At 42.2% G+C, this 16,738-nt stretch overlaps 1 protein-coding gene across 1 annotated transcript; it reads left to right on the forward strand.

Moving 5' to 3' along the window:
- The first annotated feature begins 1,810 nt into the window (after positions 1-1,810).
- LOC109874811 (protein phosphatase 1 regulatory subunit 7) lies at positions 1,811-16,553 on the forward strand. Its single transcript, XM_020466814.2, has 10 exons — positions 1,811-2,392; positions 3,176-3,271; positions 5,882-5,937; positions 6,030-6,095; positions 6,267-6,397; positions 7,939-8,101; positions 11,522-11,638; positions 11,827-11,931; positions 14,161-14,247; positions 14,411-16,553. The coding sequence occupies exons 1-10, from the start codon at positions 2,290-2,292 to the stop codon at positions 14,585-14,587; spliced, it is 1,101 nt and encodes a 366-aa protein (XP_020322403.2). The 5' UTR covers positions 1,811-2,289; the 3' UTR covers positions 14,588-16,553.
- The last annotated feature ends 185 nt before the right edge of the window (positions 16,554-16,738 follow it).

Below are 16,738 nucleotides of genomic sequence, written 5' to 3' on the forward strand. Positions count from 1 at the left end.
GACAATTGATGTATGGATGACTCATAGTGAAGACTGGGTTCGTGCAGATAACCAACAATTTACGATGTTTGGAATAAGACTAACGTGAGGTAAATAATTCATTAATCAGGAGACTATGGATCAGATATGAAAATATCTGAAAGGTTATATTAGGAAATTATAACCTTGTAATCTAAATATTTTTCTTTGGTGCCCTGACTTCCTAGTTAATTACATGATTAATCAGTTGATCACGTATTACTAATTACAGAGAGTCTTTGATAACTATGTCTTCAAATTAATGATAGTAAAGACATGACACAAAGTAGCTAGCAGCTCATACAAAGAAGTGTTCACAGAGCATGATGCATGATCTAAGCGGATAGTATATTATGGTACCCATGTAATACACAGGGAGGTCATTAAAGATTGATTCCACACATGCTTCAGAGAGTTTTGCCACTGTGTGGTTCTGACGGCACTACACTGAGTTTGGTGTAAAGTAGTCCCATTCACCAGCAGTGTGTCTGAAGAGGGCCTATAAAGCCTGGTACGCAGTGGAGGGGAATATTGTTTGGGCAGTAAAGATCTCTGTCAAGATAACAAGAACAGCAGCGTCTCGGTTTCACTCCGTGCACTTTACTTCATATGGAAAACCAGCCTCACACCCTGTTGTAAATTAAAACAGAGGAGATCTAGGGTCTCCCTCTCCAAATTCACAAAGGAATGCGCGCTGTCTCTAAAGACGTTCTAAAGTGAATACTGGAACAATATTTCTCACAGAAAATGTGGGGAATGGTTAGAGGCGAGCTATGGAAAACTATTATTGGTTATTTTGGGATGTCATTAAAAATATTATAGAGGAAATACTGTAACTTAAAGTATATACACTACATGTACGAAGTCTCCGTCCTTTACGTTGTGCATGAAATATGAAAAATGATGAATGTGTTTTTGTTAGGGATGCGGTTTTTGTAGCCATAAGAGATAATTTGTTTTCAAAAACTTTGCACAGTAAGAAGCCACGCCCCGAGTGAGGTCAGAGTGTGTCAGCCTGACGGAACAGTCCCTTTTGACCAGAGTGCATAAAAGGATTGGTAAAGAAATTAACATTCAGAGCAAAGAGGTGTGTAGCTACAGGTCACGTCCAAAGGGGTTTGAACGCTGAAATCTCAACACGAGGTAGAGACAATATCACTGGTACGGCTGATTAGCTGTCCTAAGTTCAAACCATCCATCCTTATACAACTCTTCTCGAATCACTGTATTCTACTACTCTCATCACTCAATGGGAACCAATGACACGGCTGGCTAGCCTATCTTCAAAGAAGAAGAAGTGGGGGGGGGGGGGGGGGGGATCAGAGCATTACAACCAAACCCTTTCCAAGAAGGCTTGGCTTACTCCAAAAGGGAGGCGGTTCATGTGCAAAGTATATGATTACTGTGAGTAGTTTATAAATGTACCAAAGTATTATGTCTCAGTCCCTCTCTCTCTCTCTCCCCCTCTCCATGTCTTTTATAAAAAGCCTCCATATTGTGTCAGTCCGCTAGGGACCTGTTTCTAATGTATTAAGTGTGTATCTTTATCCTGTGTTATCATTTAGTTAGCTAGTAAATAAATAACTAAACCAATATGTGTAGTGCTGAATCAAATGTAAGGCTTTTGTTTTGCAGATGCAAGAGATTCTGATTGTTCAGAATGATGATATGATACAAGGTTAGGATGAACTGTTTTGACTCTTTGATGGGCGTGATTTAATTCGGGTAACTCTTTAAACAATCGCTCTCATGGTGCCCCAAATTCCTAATGAGTTAATTGTTACATGATTATTTTAATCTGGTAACAATTAAACATAGTTGATTAGATAAATAACATTCATCCGATTAATGAAAGGAAAGTCGTGACACCTACTCGGGAAGTAGATTAAGTACATCAACTCATTGTTTTAAAAATATACACCATCCACCTATAGTATGTTTCTGGTTATGGATGACCTTCCCTTAAACACTCTATTCTTATTTTATTTATCTGCCCTTGTTGAAGGGCTATGTATGTCCTCTTGTGCAGGTGTGATTGTGGCGTGCTGTTGTGCAGGAATATGTGTGATTGGCACCATCCTGTGGTCAAAAAGTGCAATTAAACTGCTCTTTGTGATTAGTGTCGCAGTTCTTATATTTTCCAGTTTAAACATTCATGTTTTGTCCATATTTTCGGGATTCAAATGTGATCTTGAATATCGCTAACAAACGGATAAATTGTCTATTGTGGTCAGTGACGCACCCCTTTTGAAGGCAGAGCCCGCATCAAACATGCAGCCTCCTGATTGGCTGAGGAGATTGTCAATTAAAAAGGGAGAGTTATCGGAAACAAATATGGCTACCCTGTCTGTTGGAGAGCCTCAAGAGATGGAAGGTGAGTGACAATTTAAAATATTGCATCACAAATAGTTTTTCATGAGGGTGGTTAAATATATATTTAACTATTTATTATTGAACCTCCCCATGCTGCAGGGGATGTTATTTTGTGCTACTTTGCCCTTCCCTCCGTGGACATGCTATCTAGCTAATGTTGTTAGCCACCAGTGGCAGTAGCTAGCTATTTCATTCAATAAGTTGTTTACGTTCGCTAGCATTTATCTAACTACTAGTACTAGCTAACATGGTTTTTCTGTACCTAGGTAAATGTCATCCTCCTATGTTTTTTGTAGATAGCTAACATTAGCTATATAACAAATAATGACCGACTCATCCACTTAAAGCAAGTTAGCCTAGCAACTGAGTGTAGTTGAAATGGGAACGTCTCATGGTGATTGGTCTATCAAGCTACTCTAGCTAGCTGGTTGGTCGGCCCTTGCTGGCCAGTCAGCTAGCGTGGAAATGTTGCTTTCAATATTGTCGGATTCTTCCAACATCTAATTCAAACTGTCAAGACAGACACATACGAAAATAACCATACTAGCTACTGTATATAGCTAACTTCAAAACAAGGTTTAGCTAAGTATAAATACGTTTCTACTTCTACTGATCAGCTAGCAGTAGTTTGCAGACAGCCATCCATAGAAAAGCGGGTCCGATCATGTGAGCCTGCTACATGGGCACTTTAGTTTTCATGACTCATCCATGGCTACAACTGGGATAATGTTCAAACTACATTGAACTGACCCAGGCTGTTCCTTCCCATCTGTTCTGTGTGCAGTGGACCGGAAGGGAGAGTCAGAGGAGTCAGGAGATGATGAGACCAGGAGGAAGAGCATCAACGGGGAGGTAGACCTGAACCAGCCTCCTGCCACAGGTGGGGCCTACCTGTACATGTCAAGGAGGCAGCTTCAATGTCCTAATTTAAAACTTAACTGAGAACCTAGCAATTAATGTTTGATCACTTAATTTGCATAAAGTCTCTTTTGCATTAGTAGGAAATGTATAGATGTATTGTGACTTTTTTTCTACTTGTTGATGAATCAATGCTGTTTTTGTTTGCTACCTTATGTGAATTTAATGTGGGAAATGCGCTCTGCAAATGAAATATTATGTTATGCAAGTATACAGGGTAAGGTTATACACAAGTAAAGTGTCAAGTCGTGCTCAGTTGGCACAAACTGAACAAAAATATTTTGATTTGAATCTGACAGAAAGCAGGAAGCACCATTGACTAGATTAATAAAAAAGTGGTTAGATGAAGCAGATTCTAAGCTACAGGACTGTTTTGCTAACCCAGACTGGAATATGTTCTGGGATTCCTCCAATGGCATTGAGGAGTATACCATATCAGTCATTGGCTTCATCAATAAGTGCATCGACGACATCGTCCCCACAGTGGCCGAACGTACATAGCCCAACCAGAAGCCATGGATTACAGGCAGCATCAGCACTGACCTAAAGACTAGAGCTGCCGCTTTCAAGGAGCGGGACTCTAACCCATTGTTATTGACTGTACGTTTGTTTATTCCATGTGTAACTCTCTTTGTGTCGCTTTGCTTTATCTTAGCCAGGTCACAGTTGTAAATGAGAACTTGTTCTCAACTGGCCTACCTGGTTAAATAAATAAAAAAATGACCCGGAAGTTAATAGGAAATCCCGCTTTGCCTTCAGACCAACCATCAAACAGGCAAAGCATCAATACAGGACTAAGATTGTATCGTACTAAACCGGCTCTGACGCTCGTCGGATGTGGCAGGGCTTGCAAACCATTACAGACTACAACGGGAAGCACAGCCGAGAGCTGCCCAGTGACACGAGCATACCAGACAAGCTAAACTATTTTAAAAAAAAAATTGTTTCACCTTTATTTAACTAGGTAGGCCAGTTGAGAACAACTGCGACCTGCCCAAGATTAACTTCTATGCTCGTTCGAGGCAAATAACACTGAAACATGCATAAGAGCCCCATCTGTTCCGGACGACTGTGCGATCACACTCTCCGCAGCCAATGTGAGCAGTAGTTTGCAGACAGCAAACGGGTCAACATTCACAAGGCCGCAGGGCCAGGCGGATTACCAGGACGTGTACTCCAAGCATGCGCTGACCAACTGGCAAGTGTCTTCACTGACAAGTTCAACTTCTCCCTGTCTGAGTCTGTAATACCAACATGTTTCAAGCAGACCACCATAGTGCCTGTTCCCAAGAACACTAAGTTAACCTGCCTAAATGACAACTGACCCGTAGCACTCACGTCTGTAGCCATGAAGTGGTTTGAAAGGCTGGTCATGGCTCACATCAACACCATTATCCCAGAAACCCTGGACCCTGATCCTCAACACAGGGGCCCATCAGGTGTGTGTTTTGTCCCCTCCTGTACTCCCTGTTCACTCATGACTGCACGACTCCAACACCATTCAATTTGCAGATGACACAACAGTGGGAGGCCCAAACAACGACGAGACGCCCTATAGGGAGGAGGTCAGAGACCTGGCCTCAATATGATCAAGACAAAGAAGGTGATTGTGGACTACTGGGTAAAAGAGGACCGAACACGCCCCCATTCTCATCGACAGGGCTGTATTGGGGCATGTTGAGCACTTCAAGTTCCTTCCTTGGTGTCCACTTCACCAACAAAATAACATGGTCCAAGCACACCAAGACAGTCATGAAGAGGGCATGACAGCACCTCTTCCCCCTCAGGAGACTGAAAAGATTTGGCATGGGTCCTCAGATCCTCAAAAGGTTCTACAGCTACACCATCGAGAGCATCCTGGTTGCATCACTGCCTAGTATGGCAACTGCTCGGCCTCCGACCACAAGGCACTACAGAGGGTAGTGCGTACGGCCCAGTACATCACTGGGGCCAAGCTTCTTGCCATCCAGGATCTCTATACCAGGCGGTGTCGGAGGAAGGCCCTAAAAATGGTCAAAGACCCCAGCCACCCTAGTCGTCATAGACTGTTCTCTCTGCTACCACATGGCAGGGGTACCGGAGCGCAAAGTCTCAGTCCAAGATGCTTGGGAGTAGAAGCTGTTTAGAAGCCATAAGTCTGCTGAACACCTAATCAAATGGCTACTCAGACTTTTTGCATTGCTCCCCCACCCCCCCCCCTTTACACCGCTTCTACTCTGTTGCATCTATACATAGTCACTTCAATAACTCTACCCACATGTACATACTACCTCAACTAACCGGTGCCACCGCACATTGACTCTGTACTGGTACCCCCTGTATATGGACTCTCTATTGTTTTACTGCTGCACTTTAATTAGTTGTTACTTTCATCTTAATCTTATCTGTATTTTTTTTTTAAACTACAAAGTTGGTTGGGGGCTTGTAAGTAAACTGTTATTAGGCGCATGTGACGAATACAATTTGATTTGAGAACATTTTGTACTTTTGTAGCTAGTACATGCTACTCTAGTTAGGCCTAGATGCTGTGTTGGAAATCACTTCTTGAAATGTCTTTTCTCTTTGTACACAGTTAAAGAGGAGTCTCCCGTTGATATGGATACCATAACCTTGGACCCAGAGGAAGAGGTGATGGAGGGATGGGAATTAGTGTTGCCATAACAATTATGAATGGCGTTCCAATTTAGTTCTCTACCTAACACATCTACCTCTCTTCACAGGATGTTGATCTTGTCCACTGTAGGATTGGGAAGATTGAGGGATTGGAGGTGTTGAGGAAGGCTAAGGTCAGTAGGTTGACTACTGTCAGTCCTTCACCCATAGAGTATGATTTCTAAAAACATCATATAGCTATTTATAGAAAACGTAGATGACAATCACCCTCGGGTAAAGGAGACTGTCTGCACAAACGAATGAATGACTAGATTAATTAACGCTGAATGTTTGCGTGTCTCCAGACGCTCTCTCTAAGGCAGAACCTGATCAAAAACATTGAGAACCTGGAGACGTTAGTGACTCTGAAGGAGCTGGATCTCTACGACAACCAAATCCGCAAACTTGAGAACCTGCAGACCCTCACAGAACTGGAGTGAGTCTGACCCATACAGTACCAGTCAAAAGTGTGGACACACTTACTAATTCCAGGGTTTTTCTTTATTTTTCCTATTTTCTATGTTGTAGAATAATACTGAAGAAATCAAAATGGCCACCCTTTGCCTTGATGACAGCTTTGCACCCTCTTGGCATTCTCTGAATGAGCTTAATGAGGTAGTCACCTGGAATGCATTTCAATGAACAGTTCCTTGTTAATTTGTCGAATTTCTTTCCTTAATGCGTTTGAGCCAATCGGTTGTGTTGTGACATGGTAAGGGGGGTATACAGAAGATGGTTCTATTTGGTAAAATACCAAGTCTATATTATGCCAAGAACAGCTCAAATAAGCAAAGAGAAACGACAGTCCATCATTACTTTAAGACATGGTCATTCAATCTTGAAATTTTCAAGAACTTTGACATTTTCTTCTGTTGCAGTCGCAAAAACCATCAAGCGCTATGATGAAGGACCACCACAGGAAAGGAAGACTCAGAGTTACCTCTGCTGCAGAGGATAAGTTCCTCAGAAATTGCAGCCCAAATAAATGCTTCAGAGTTCAAGTAACAGACAGACTGTGTGAATCAGGCCTTCGTAGTCCAATTGATGCGAAGAAACCACTACTAAAGGACACCAAGAAGAAGAGACTTGCTTGGGCCAAGAAACATGAGCAATGGACATTAGACCAGTGGAAATCTGTCCTTTGGTCTGATGAGTCCAAATTAGAGATTTTTGGTTCCAACCCCCATGTGAACGGATGATCTTGTGTGGTTCCCACCGTGAAACATCGAGGAGGTGTGATGGTGATTTTTGTGGTGACACTGTCTGAGATTTATTTAGAATTCAAAGCACACTTAACCAGCATGGCTACCACAGCATTCTGCAGCGATACATCCGATTTGGTTTGCGCTTAGTGAAACAATGACACAAAATACACCTCCAGGGTGTGTAAGGACTATTTGACCAAAAAGGACAGTGATGGAGTGCTGCATAAGATGACCTGACCTCAACCCAATTGAGATGGTTTGGGATGAGTTGGACTGCAGAGTGAAGGAAAATCAGCCAACAAGTGCTCAGCATATGTGGGAACTCCTTCAAGACAGTTGGAAAAACATCCCTCATGAAGCTGGTTGAGAGAATGCCAAGATTGTTTTAAAGCTGTCATCAAGGCAAAGAAAGGGTGGCTACTTTGAAGAATCTCAAATATATTCTGATTTGTTTAACACTTGTTAGGTTACTACATGATTCAATATGTGTTATTTCATAGTTCTGGTGTCTTCACTATTATTCTACAATGTAGGTTTGTCCAAATTTGACTGGTACTGTACATAAATGCATGCATACACACCAGTGTTTACCTTCCTATCAGCTGACCTTGCGGTTGCCTCTGACCAGCTTTTACTAACCATTAAGTGTCCTCTCCTCAGTTACACTGACAGAACTGAATTAACTTTGTTACTCCATGTGCTATTTTGCACAAAATGTTTCCTCTCAGTAAAGTTGAATTAAACCTGAATGTATTTTGACTCTGCTCTCCAGCCAGCTGGACGTGTCCTTCAATCTTCTGAGGAAGGTGGAGGGTCTGGAGCGTCTGACGGGGCTGAAGAAGCTATTCCTGCTGCACAACAAGATAAGCCACATCGCCAATTTGGACCATCTCACCGGCCTGGAGATGCTGGAGCTGGGCTCTAACCGCATCCGGGTGAGACAGAGGCCATGGGTCAGGGGTTACAGGGCTTGTGCGACCAATTACATATGCTTAGAATTTGTATGCAGAGATGCAAACTCCTTGCTTTTTGGCGATATTCTCAGTTTTGAAGAAAAAAAATACTGTTTCTGTCATCAAAATCATTGACTAAGCACAGAATGCATCTCTGTGTTCTACAAATATAATATCAAACAGTGTGATGTCATATCACGCCTCATCCAATAATCATGTGACAGCTGTGATCTTCCCGTCGCATCCGCTACCAGCCATTACTCACCTGCTTCTCTCTGTCCATTCTTTCTGCAACTGTAACTAGGCCACTCAGGAACATTCAATGTAGTCATTCAGTGTATATTTGGCCTTGTATTTTAGGTTGTCCTGCTGAAAGGTGAACTCTTCTCCCAGTGTCTGCTGGAAAGCAGACTGAAGTTTGCCTGTGCTTAGCCCTATTGTTTATTTTATCATAAACTCCCTAGTCCTTGCCAATGACAAGCATACCCATAACATAATGCAGCCACCACCATGCTTCAAAATATATAAAAATATTTTTTTTTATTTGAATTAACCTTTTTATTTAACTAGGCAAGTCCGTTAAGAACAAATTCTAATTTACAATGACGGCCTACCGGGAACAGTGGGTTAACTGCCTTGTTCAGGGGCAGAACGACAGATTTTTACCTTGTCAGCTCGGGGATTCGATCTAGCAAACTTTTGGTTACTGGCCCAACGCTCTAACCACTAGGCTACCTGCCACCCCAAAACAATTGACAGCGGTGGGATTGAATATGAAGCGTGGTACTCAGTGATGTGTTGTGGATTTGCCCCAAACATAGCGCTTTGTATTCAGGACATAAAGTGAATTTTTTTGCCACATTTTTTTGCAGTTTTACTTTAGTGCCTTATTGCAAACAGAATGCATGTTTTTGAATGTTTTATTCTGCTTCATTCTTTTTACTCTGTCAATTAGGTTAGTATTGTGGAGTAAGTACAATGTTGTTGATCTGTCCTTCATTTTTCTCTTATCAAAGCCATTAAACTCTGTAACTGTTTTAAAGTGACCATTGGCCTCATGGTGAAATCCCTGAGCGGTTTCCTTCCTCTCCTGCAACTGAGTTAGGAAGGACACCTGTATCTTTGTAGTGACTGGGTGTATTGATTCACCATCCAAAGTGTAATGAATAACTTCAACATGCTGAACGGGGACGTTCAATGTGTGCAATGTTGTGAGTCATTGGAAAACCTCCCTGGTCTTTGGTTGAATTTCACTGCTCGACTGAGGGACCTTAAAATTATCTGTATGTGTGGGGTACAGAGATGAGGTAGTCCAGTCAAATCATGTAAAACACTTATTGCACACAGTCCATGCTACTTATTATGTGACTTGTTAAGCTTTTACAAAAAAAAGCATGTAAGTTCTTAATTACACTTCGGATGGCATCCTTCCTAACTCAGTTGCCGGAAAGGAAGGAAACCGCTCAGGGATTTCACCATGAGGCCAAAACAGAGTTTAATGGCTGTGATAGGACAAAACTGATGATGGTTCAACAACATTGTAGTTACTCCACAATACTAACCTAAATGAGTAAAAATAATGAAGCCTGTACAGAATAAAAATATTCTAAAACATGCATCCTTTTTACAGTAAGGCACTAAACTGCAAGAAATGTGGCAAAGAAATTAACCTCATGTCCTGAATACAAATGTTTGGGCTAAATCCCTTAGCTCCACTCTTAATGTTCAATCGTGGTGGCTGAATCATGTCATCGGCAAGGATTGGGGAGTGTTTTATGATAAAAAGCAATGGAATAGCAATGAGCTAAGCACAGGCAAAATCCTATAGGAAAACCTTAGTTCAGTCTGCTTTCCAACAGACACTGGGCGATTAATTCACCTTTTCAGCAGGACAATAGCCTAAAACACATGGCCAAATTTACAATGTGGCCTGTTTTTATTCGGTACACCACCTTGTTCACGAAAATTGATTGCTCCTATAGTCACGTGGCCATGGCTTGCAATCGAACGTTAGAATTGGCCAAACGAATGACCTAAGCGACTTTGAACGTGGTATGATCATGTTGAACCTTGTCATGGATGGGCTGTTACGACCACACCGGGTTCAACTCCTGTCAGCTAAAAAGAAGAAGGAGCGGCTCCAGTGGGTGCGCGATCACCAACACTGGACAATTTGAGTGGAAAAACATCTCCTGGTCCGACAAATCCCGGTTTGTTTTGCGACATGCAGATGCGAGAGTCAAGTTTTGGCGTAAGTAGCATGAGTCCATGGACCCATCCTGCCTGTTGTCAACGGTACAGGCTCGTGGCTGTGGTGAATTTGTGTGTGGAATGTTTTCCTGGCACAAGTTAAGTCCCTTGATACCAATTGGGCAATGATTTGAACGCCGTGTCCCGACGTATTCCGGGCTGATCTGGCGGCAAAGGGTCCGACACAGAACTAAATGGGTGTATCTAATAAATTGGAGTTGCTTCCCAAACCAACATTGAATGTTCCTGAGTGTCCTAGTTAAAATGTTGACTTAAACCGGCTTAAATCTATGGCAAGACTTCAACAACCAACTTGACAGACCTTGAAGAATTGTAAAAATAATCTGCAAATATTGTACAATGCAGGTGTCCAAAGCTTTAAGACTTACCCAGAAAGACTCGCAGCTGTAATCGCTGCCCAATGTGATTCCATGTATTGACTCAGGGTTGAATACTTATCTAATCAAGATATTTGGATTCCACTTTTATTTTAATTTTATAAATCTTTCACTTTGACAGAGTATTTTGTAGATAATTTAATCCTACTTTGTTAAGTTACAATGTGGAAAAAATCTCTAAGGGTGTCACTTATTAAATCCCCTTCCATCAGTGTAGACGAAGGGGAGATGGGTTGAAGAAGGAATTTTAAGCCTTGTGACAATTGAGACATGAATTGTTTGTGTACAATTCGGAGGGTGAATGGGCAAGACCACAAGAGATGGGTGCCTTTGAATGGGGTATGGTAGTAGGTGCCCTGCGCACCAGTTTGTGTCAAGATCTGCAATGCTGTTGGGTTTCTCACTCAACAGTTTGCCGTGTGTATCAAGAATGGTCCAACACCTAAAGGACATTCAGCCAACTTGACACAATTGTGGGAAGCATTTGGAGTCAACATGTGCCAGCGTCCCTGTGGGACACTTTCGACACCCTGTAGAGTCCATACCCAGATGAATTGAGGCTGTTCTGAGGTGGTGTGCAGCTCAATATTAGGAAGGTGTTAATGTTTTTTACACTTATGCTCTGCTTCCTCCAAGTCTACACGTCTCTCAATTGGCAGCCACTTGGAACAGAAAGAGTCATTGTTGCTGCAAAGACTTGATTGATCTAACGTGTGTGTGTGTGTGTGTGTGTATGGCTTTTTGCGTGTTCCAGGTAATTGAGAATTTGGACTCTCTGTCCTCCTTGACGAGTCTGTTTCTGGGCACCAACAAGATCACGCAGTTTCAGCATCTGGAGGGCCTACACAATCTGACAGTACTTAGCATCCAGGTATACACACACACACACACAGTGGCTTAATAGTGTCTGCCACTTCCTCAGTCTTCAGTTTTGTGTTCAGTGGGACAACGAGTCATAGACTGCAGCATTTCTAACACGCAAATGCTTGTGTTTAGTGACCCTATTCAGTAGCGGTACAATATTGAAGACACGTGGATGTTGTGTTGTCTTTCCTCCAGAGTAACCGCATCACCAAGATGGAGGGTCTGCAGGGTCTGGTCAACCTGAAGGAGCTCTACCTGAGTCACAATGGCATCGAGGTCATAGAGGGCCTGGAGAACAACGTGAGTCAACTGCAACCTGTACGGCCATGCACGTTGCCATGGCGACCAATAAAATTAGAGCAGGAATGCAATATTTATGGATCCCTAATGAAGTAATGTGGTGGGAGTCTGCTAGATGACTTGATGTAAATGTTTAGCGGCTTCACTGCATGTAGATTATACAATGTATTTAAAAAGATGTTTTATCTAAAAAAGAATAATGTGCGATTTACATGGGGGTGTCTAAGGCACCCCGGTTTGACACCCTGGTTTGAATCCAGGCTGTATCGCAAATGGCCGTGATTGTGCGCCGCCCTATGGGACACCCAATTGGCCCAGCGCCGTCTGTTTGGCTGTTGTAGGCGTCATTGTAAATAAGAATGTGTTCTTTACTCACTTGCCTAGTTAAAGAAAAATAAATGAACATGTTGAAGTCGGAAGTTTACATACATTTAGGTTGGAGTCATTAACTCGTTTTAACCACTCCACGCGTTTCTTGTTAACAAACTAGTTTTGGCAAGTCGGTTAGGACATCTACTTTGCATGACACAAGTCATTTTTACAACAATTGTCTACAGACAGATTATTTCATTTATAATCCACTGTATAACAATTCCAGTGGGTCAGTAGTTTACATACACTAGGTTGACTGTGCCTTTAAACAGCTTGGAAAATTCCAGAAAATGTCATGGCTTTAGAAGCTTCTGATAGGCTAATTGACATAATTTGAGTCCATTGGAGGTGTACTTGTGGATGTATTTCAAGACCTACCTTCAAAGTGAGTGCCTCTTTGCTTGACATCATGTGAAAATCTAAAGAAATCAGCCAAGACCTCAGAAAAAAATGGTAGACCTCCATCTTTTTTTAAATGGTGGTTTTGGAGCAGTGGCTTCTTCCTTGCTGAGCGGCATTTCAGGTTATGTCGATATTGGACTCGTTTTACACTTTTGTACCAGTTTCCTCCAGAATCTTCTGGTTCATGCTTGGGAGCAATTTCCAAATGCCTGAAGGTACCACATTCATCTGTACAAACAATAGTACGCAAGTATAAACACCATGGGACCACGCAGCTGTCATACCGCTCGGGAAGGAGATGTGATCTGTCTCCTAGAGATGAACGTACTTGGTGCGAAAAGTGCAAATCAATCCCAGAACAAGAGCAAAGGACCTTGTGAAGATTCTGGAGGAAACTGGTACAAAAGTGTAAAACGAGTCCAATATCGACATAACCTGAAATGCCGCTCAGCAAGGAAGAAGCCACTGCTCCAAAACCACCATTTAAAAAAAGCCAGACTACGGTTTGCAACTGCGCATGGGGACAAAGATCATAGTTTTTGGAGAAATGTCCTCTGGTCTGATGAAACAAAAATAGAACTGTTTGGCCATAATGACCATCGTTATGTTTGGAGGAAAAAGGGGGAGGCTTACAAGCTGAAGAAAACCATCCCAACCGTGAAGCACAAGGGTGGCAGCATCATGTTGTGGGGATGCTTTGCTGCAGAAGGGACTGGTGCACTTCACAAAATAGATGGCATCATGAATTAGGGAAATTATGTGGATATATTGAAGCAACATCTCAAGACACCAGTCAGGAAGTTAAAGCTTGGTCGCAAATGGGTCTTCCAAATGGACAATAACCCCAAGCATACTTCCAAAGTTGTGGCAAACTGGCTTAAGGACAACAAGGTCAAGGTATTGGAGTGGCCATCACAAAGCCCTGACCTCAATCCCATATATTTTTGGGGGGTAGAACTGAAAAGGTGTGTGCGAGCAAGGAGGCCTACAAACCTGACTCCGTTACACCAGCTCTGTCAGGAGGAATGGGCCCAACTTATTGTGGGAAGCTTGTGGAAGGCTACCCAAAACATTTGACCCAAGTTAAACAATTTAAAGGCAATGCTACCAAATACTAATTGAGTGGATGTATAAACTTCTGACCCACTGGGAATGTGACAAAATAAATAAAAGCTAAAATAACTCATTCTCTCTACCATTATTCTGACATTTCACATTCTTAGGATCACCACTTTATTTTAACTGACTTAAGACGGGGAATTTTTACTAGGATTTAATGTCAGGAATTGTGAAAAACTGAGTTTACATACACCTTAGCCAAATACATTTAAACTTCCGACTTCAACTGTAGTTATTGTAAAATTATGACTTAACATGTCTGCAAACTAGTTTAATAGCAACTATTTGAAAATATTTAAAGTGGTGACTCAATTTATGCTGTTTGTCCACATACAGAAAAAGCTGACAACTCTGGACATCGCAGCCAACCGGGTGAAGAAAATTGAAAACATCAGCCATTTAACAGACCTACAGGAATTCTGGGTAAGAGGGAAGGAGAGATTGAAAGGAGGGATGTAGCATGGATGAGTCATTTTTTAAATGTAGATCACTGTCAGTTGTTTTAGAAATAGATATGTCCAAGGCTGCAGATAAAGAAGTTAAGCCATATATGAAATCTCTAACACCCCCCCCCTCCCCCTCCCAGATGAATGATAATCAGATAGAGAACTGGTCAGATCTGGATGAGCTGAAGAGCTCCAAGGCCCTGGAGACGGTGTACCTGGAGAGGAACCCCTTACAGAAGGACCCCCAATACCGCAGGAAGATCATGCTGGCGCTGCCCACCGTACGCCAGATCGATGCCACCTTCATCCGCTTCTAACCGGCCCACGCCCGCCGTGCCACATCTCGTACCCCCACCTCAGTGTCCCCCACCTCCCACTCACCGTCCTTCCCCTGCCACTGCAAAATGGATCTCGGCTTACTGCACTAATTCACCACAGACACATACTGATACACACAGACAAGGGTTCCCTTTGTATAACATGTCTACTTAAATACACACATTCTGACCATCACTTTTCTCCTTAACGTCTCACACACAAACACGTGCACGCACGCATGTACACACTCACTCACACTCATCACCTGACCGATGCTATTGTGTGACCGCTTATTAATTTATTCCCAGAATTGGACTGGAAATGGGCTGGTAGGAGTGGGGGCTGCAGGGATGTCAAAAAGACCCCATCTTTCCCCACTGTCCTCCCTCCCTCTCTCCTTCTCTCCTCCCTTTTGCATGTGGAGTAGGGAACGATTGCCCTGCCTGATTGGCCTTTGTCTGGATGATAAAAAAAAGAAGGCAGGCTGTTTTCTCTTTGTTATTGAAATTGCACTGCACTTGGCAGAGGGGGGGGGTGAGGTTATTTTTAGGAAGGTCTACTACACTCAAGATATCAAAGTCTTATTTTTTTTTATATTAAAGAATTTAAAATGATCAAATGTGTTTATAAAAATAATGTGGCCGTATGATACTAGTTTGCCATAGGGATATTTAGAGCATCACAACGTTGGACTGCTTGCATACTGCAGCTGCATTACAGACACTGCCTCATGCACGTGGTATCTTGTTCAAAGTGAAGGCTTGAACTTAATTCACGCCCTGTCACATCAAAGAAGCGCACTCTTTGTGCTCTATCTGAAACTGGTCTGTCTCAGGCCAATAAGGCAAATGTTTTGAATGCATTGTCACCCGAAGGAACAGACCAGGGTTTTTTTTCCATTGATTTCTTATAAAACATATTTGTTTTGAATGGTAATCCTTCGGTAAACATCCCCAGGAGATCGTCTGCTTTTGATTGTAAATAATCTAATTCTCTGAGACTCAACATCCTAATTCAAATGAATCTGCAGTCTGAGCTGTTAATCCATATGTCAATCTTGCTGCTGTGAAATGCAACTAACGTTCAGTGATGGTGGTATTCAGCGCTTCTTTCTTTTCAGGCCATGACCCTCAAATGTTTTAAGATAATGTAAAGACAAATATGACAATCTGTTATGGTATTGCTAAGTCAATAGCCCATGTATATACATGTATGGAGTCACCTACAGTTGAACACTTACAGGGAAAGTTTAACAGAAGTGAACCGTGTTTGTGAACAGAAATGGGCTCCTATGACCTATTAACCTGGATCAGTGGAGTGTGTCTGAGTTAAGGTATGTGGAAGGGAAGGAGTGTTTGTGGTATAAACCACTTTTAACCACATTGCTCAGGACCTTACTAGTGCCAATCAATGGACCAACGGGCTCAGAATTCGCCCCTAACCACAGATCTAGGATCAGTTAACGCTTCTGGACCCCAATCAGATTTGAACTTTAATAGTGTAATGACCCCCCCTATCAGTGGTATATCAAATGTATATTCCCACCTGCAGAGTGAAAGGTGACTCATACAACTGGGGCTTATTCAAGAGGGTGCAACATTTTAGAATGTTACAGATAAAAATGCAATGTATAGAATTTCAACTATTGACTCCCTTTGCCAGACAAGTTGGCAGTTCTATACATGACTTTTGTATCTGCCCCACTAGTCCCAGTCCCTCAGATGGGTTCATAAAACAATGCCACACAACTCACTTGTATTTTTTGCCTTGTTTTTAGTCAAGCTTGGTAGACTGTTCTTGGTCAAGCTTGGTAGACTGTTCTTAGTCAAGCTTGGTAGACTGTTCTTAGTCAAGCTTGGTAGACTGTTCTTAGTCAAGCTTGGTAGACTGTTCTTAGTCAAGCTTGGTAGACTGTTTTTGAACTGAATGTATTATAAGACTAAATAATAAAGTTACTTACATTTACATGTCCCCCCCCCCCCCACAAATGCTTACACCACTAAACTGACATTAGTAGAGATTGAAAGCTACTATTGCATGCACTGTATAAATTAGATTACATGTATTGACTAAAACTGCTGTACCATTGTGAATACTGTGACGAGAAGATAACTGTTTCACTTGAAAGGATACCCTTGTATGGGCCATTG

The sequence above is a fragment of the Oncorhynchus kisutch genome, linkage group LG30 (genome assembly GCF_002021735.2).
Source record: "Oncorhynchus kisutch isolate 150728-3 linkage group LG30, Okis_V2, whole genome shotgun sequence".
In the NCBI taxonomy this organism is placed as follows: domain Eukaryota; kingdom Metazoa; phylum Chordata; class Actinopteri; order Salmoniformes; family Salmonidae; genus Oncorhynchus; species Oncorhynchus kisutch.

What these genes read in the sequence shown, in the direction of transcription:
- LOC109874811 (XM_020466814.2), top strand. Translation starts at nt 2,290, where the DNA reads ATGCAGCCTCCTGATTGGCTGAGGAGATTGTCAATTAAAAAGGGAGAG. An exon ending in GAACCAGCCTCCTGCCACAG is followed by an intron (nt 3,272 to 5,881) that starts GTGGGGCCTACC and finishes CTTTGTACACAG; the next exon opens with TTAAAGAGGAGTCTCCCGTT. An exon ending in TGGGCTCTAACCGCATCCGG is followed by an intron (nt 8,102 to 11,521) that starts GTGAGACAGAGG and finishes TGCGTGTTCCAG; the next exon opens with GTAATTGAGAATTTGGACTC.